The sequence below is a fragment of the Rhinopithecus bieti genome, unplaced genomic scaffold (assembly GCF_001698545.2).
Source record: "Rhinopithecus bieti isolate Rb0 unplaced genomic scaffold, ASM169854v2 scaffold_11971, whole genome shotgun sequence".
Classification (NCBI taxonomy): Eukaryota; Metazoa; Chordata; class Mammalia; order Primates; family Cercopithecidae; genus Rhinopithecus; species Rhinopithecus bieti.
This window is the reverse complement of record NW_016806930.1, coordinates 37,291-41,753: the sequence shown is the minus strand read 5'-3', so window position 1 is coordinate 41,753 and position 4,463 is coordinate 37,291. Positions and strand designations below refer to the sequence as shown.

General features: G+C 37.5%; 1 protein-coding gene across 1 annotated transcript; it reads left to right on the top strand.

Annotated features, from left to right (window-relative positions):
* The first annotated feature begins 1,925 nt into the window (after nt 1-1,925).
* LOC108533793 (olfactory receptor 51A4) lies at nt 1,926-2,870 on the top strand. Its single transcript, XM_017878709.1, has one exon. It carries the CDS (start codon nt 1,926-1,928, stop codon nt 2,868-2,870), a length of 945 nt encoding a protein of 314 aa, XP_017734198.1.
* Nucleotides 2,871-4,463: the final 1,593 nt, after the last annotated feature.

Genomic DNA, 4,463 nt, shown 5'->3' with positions numbered 1-4,463 from the left:
TGGCTTTGTTTACCTACTTAAGCCTCAGCAATGGCGGGCGCCCCTCCCGCAGCCTCGCTGCTGCCTTGTGGATAGATGCCGCAGACTGCTGTGTTAGCAGTGAGGGAGGCTCCGTGGGCGTGGGACCCTCCCAGCCAGGTGTGGGATACATTCTCCTGGTGTGCCTGTTTGCTTAAAGTGCAGTATTGGGGTGGGAGTTACCCGATTTTCCAGGTGTTGTGTGTCTCAGTTCCCCTGGCTAGGAAAACGGATTCCCTTCCCCCTTGCGCTTCCAGGTGAGGCGATGCCTCGCCCTGCTTCAGCTCTCGCTGGTCAGGCTGCAGCAGCTGACTAGCACCGATTGTCTGGCACTCCCTAGTGAGATGACCCCAGTACCTCAGTTGAAAATGCAGAAATCACCGGTCTTCTATGTTGCTCGCGCTGGGAGTTGGAGACTCTGAGACTTTTTTTTTCCGGTTTATAACATCTTAAATATTGCCTGGCAATCCTGATAGCGTGCTATATACTTAATTATCAGCAGCAGAGGTTGCCGAATATTACTTAATTATCAGTAATATAACAGACTTGAGTTGCTCTCTTACCTCTACTCTACAACACTTCTGTGATCGTAAGCAGATGATTTGATCTTGAGAAAAGTTTTCTTCATCAGTAAAATGAAGATAATAATATCACTTGATAATATTATTCAAAAAATCAAGATTCCAAATCATCATCTGGTAATGGAACTCAGTAAGTAAAACTATTTAATTTTCTAAGAAATATTTGTCATTATTGTGTACAAAATGTAAGACAAAGAAGCTCCGATTTTTGGCTTGTTGATTCTTAAACATAAAGGCTTATTACTGAAGTAGGTCCCTCATACAGGGCAGGTTTGGGAAGGGAGAAAAACTTGTCAAAGTTGGACAAGTTGGTTTTAAGGGATACTTAATTAGTGATGTCTAACAGGTCTGGGGAGATGGATCCAGGATTCAGAAATAAAATCTAGAATGACACATTGTGTCCTGGGAGGTTTGTCCTGCAACACTTCCTTGAATGCAGAATCAACTCATAGCATCTCTGCTTAGACTTGACCTTGTGCAGAGAAGTAATTGACAGGCCAAATATCCATCAGAGGTATCCTAGTTTTGCAGAGAATTTACCGTGTCTCTCTAATACCTGCAATTAAAGAATTCTCCAACAAAATTTTTCCTTATTACAGATCTAGATGTTTATTTGTTTCCTTGGTATCAACTAACTCTGCAGATTTACTGTTTCTGAAAATGTTTATTCTTATTGTCAGAAAAGATCTAGCCTTGCTGCAATCCCCAGAGAATCAGTAATCCCAGAGCCAGTGGTTAGGTAAAAAGGATAAGACAAGTCCTTATATATAAGAGGAATATATAAGAGGAGTCTTTTGTGGTGGATAAATTCAACGATTCCTTGGGCTTGTATATCAGAATTTTAGCTTTTATTAAAAGTGCCTACCAGCATATCCACTCACTGCTAAGTACCCAGATGTTCTCATTTATTTGGCTTTCATTTGACTTCTATTACTGGCAATTAATCAAGTAGAACTGCAGGTCAGAACATAGATCTGAAAGCAAGAAATAGTAGAAGATTCCAGTTAATTGACCAGCATTTACTAATATTTTCAGGAAAAAATGAAATCAGATGCATAACTAAATGCAAAATTTAAATCTGGATTCTCTATAGAAATAACACATCCAGAAATAATTTTTTCAAAGTATTTTATAGACAGCTTCTAGTCTAAAGCAGCAGCCATCTCTCTTCATTATGATAGCCACATAAAAGTTTTGTTCTCTCAAAATAAAGCTGAAAGAAGCCACAAATTTTAACACTGCTTTTTTTCTACAAAATTTTCAGATATTCCTATTTTACCAACACAAGCATCTGTATGTTTCATTGCAGAGCCCTGTGAATGAATCATGTCCATTATCAACACATCATATGTTGACATCACCACCTTCTTCTTGGTTGGGATGCCAGGGCTAGAATATGAACACATCTGGATCTCTATTCCCATCTGCAGCATGGATCTTATTGCTATTCTAGGAAATTTCACCATCCTTTTTATCATCAAGACAGAGCCCTCCTTGCATGAGCCCATGTACTATTTTCTTTCCATGTTGGCTATGTCTGACTTGGGTTTGTCTTTATCAACTCTGCCCACTATGTTAAGCATCTTCCTGTTCAATGCTCCTGAAATTTCATCCAATGCCTGCTTTGCCCAGGAATTCTTCATTCATGGATTCTCAGTACTGGAGTCCTCAGTCCTCCTGATCATGTCATTTGATAGATACCTAGCCATCCACAACCCTCTGAGATACACCTCAATCCTGACAACGGTCAGAGTTGCCCAAATAGGAATAGTATTCTCCTTCAAGAGCATGTTTCTGGTTCTTCCTTTCCCTTTCACTTTAAGAAGCTTGAGATATTGTAAGAAAAACCAATTATCCCACTCCTACTGTCTCCACCAGGATGTCATGAAGTTGGCCTGCTCTGACAACCGAATTGATGTCATCTACAACTTTTTTGGAGCACACTGCCTTATGGTGGATTTTATTCTCATTGCTGTGTCTTACATCCTGATCCTCAAGACTCTACTGGGAATTGTATCCAAAAAGGAGCATCTTAAAGCTCTCAATACTTGTGTTTCACACATCTGTGCAGTGATCATCTTCTACCTGCCCATCATCAACCTGACCATTGTCTACCACTTTGCCTGCCATGTCTCTCCCCTCACTAATGTTCTTATGGCAAATGTTCTCCACTTACTTGTACCTCCACTAATGAACCCAATTGTTTATTGTGTAAAAACTAAACAGTTTAGAGTGAGAGTTGTAGCAAAATTGTGTCAGCGGAAGATTTAACAGGCATATGTGACAGAAAACCTGGAAATGTCTGATAAGATATTTAAGGTCTATTTGAGAAACCTAATATTTGACACAAAGAATTATCGACACATATTTTTGTAGTTATCATTGACTTATTTTATTCACTCTGGACACTGAATGAGACTAGAACTATAAACAGGAAGTACATTACCTGAGGTCTCCATTTCAGTTAACCAGAATAAAAATAAATGTCTTATGACAGTGTCTCTGATACAAGCAACAAATTACAACCAAGACAGAAAAGTGACAATTTTTACAGTTCTGACAGAAGTTGGATTTCTCATTATCTACATTCAATCTCTTATACCAAGTTCTTTTAATGCTAGACCTAAATTAACTCTGTCACTTTATCCATTTTAATGATCTTAGTACACCACCATTTTTTTTAAAATTTAATCATTTATATATGATATAGGGGTATATGTGCTGGATTTTTACATGGATATATGGGACCTAGGTAGTGAGCATAGTACCCAGTAGATAGTTTCTCAGTCCAATCCTGCCTCCTTAACTTTCCCCCACCAGTAGTCTATAGTCACCAGCATTTCTTTAGTAAAATATTGCTAAGTTCCCTGCCTTATAATTGATTCACAATGAAATGCAAGAGTAACCAATAGGCAAATTGAATGTGTAAATGTCTTTTTTAAATTTGAACTCTTACTTCATTAGATACACAGTTAAATCAATAAGGAACATATTCTAAGACCCTACATGGGCTGGACTCTTTATACTTACTCAACATCATCAGATACTCATTAATCTCCAGCCACATCGACTTACTGAACATTTTTTGAATTTATGGAGCTCTTTGTTTTCTGTGAGTTTTCACATCAGATCTCTTTTGTTAAAATGCTCTTGACTCCAATTTTGTATAATGCATTTCTATTTTTCTTTAAATTTTGGCTTAATTTCCTCATAGATTACCTAGCCCTAGTTTGTATTATGACCTTCTCTTTTATCTCTTTCATTGCTGGTTTATTCTTTATTCTTCATTACACTTAATATTTGCAATTATAGACACACCTCGTATTGAGCTCAAGTGCCTCGCTACTGCCTCACAAGCTGATTCGAAGAGCCTACTTATGTCTTTCTTTATCTTTTCCTCCTCATTCGTTTCGTCGATCTTCTTTCTTTTTTATCTTTTTCTCTAGCAGTAGATTTTAATCAACCTCATCTCGCTCAATGACTGAATTTAAAAAGAAGCACTCATCTTGTTAACAAAAGATTGTTCACTGAAGAGTTCAGTAATATTTCAAGGTAGGATACAAGTTTTTAAGTCGTCTATTTCAAATATAGACATATCATTGATGCTAATGACTTTTAAAACATGAAAAAGAAGATGTGCTGTTAAAGACAATTTTATTGCCTTGGAATTGTGTCTGAAAAATTGTCCAACTTTCCTTCCTAATATGACCTCAAAATCTTGCATATTGTGAAAACTATTTTAACCTTTTCATTTTACCTACTCGTTGAATCAAGTCATTTTTATCAACCACGTCAGTTCAAGTCTCCTACACTTTTATCCTCAGATGGATCAAGAAACACCTTCCAGGAGTGCCAAATGCTTAA

Excerpts from the sequence above, each read along its gene's own strand:
- LOC108533793 (XM_017878709.1), top strand. The coding sequence starts at position 1,926 with ATGTCCATTATCAACACATCATATGTTGACATCACCACCTTCTTCTTG.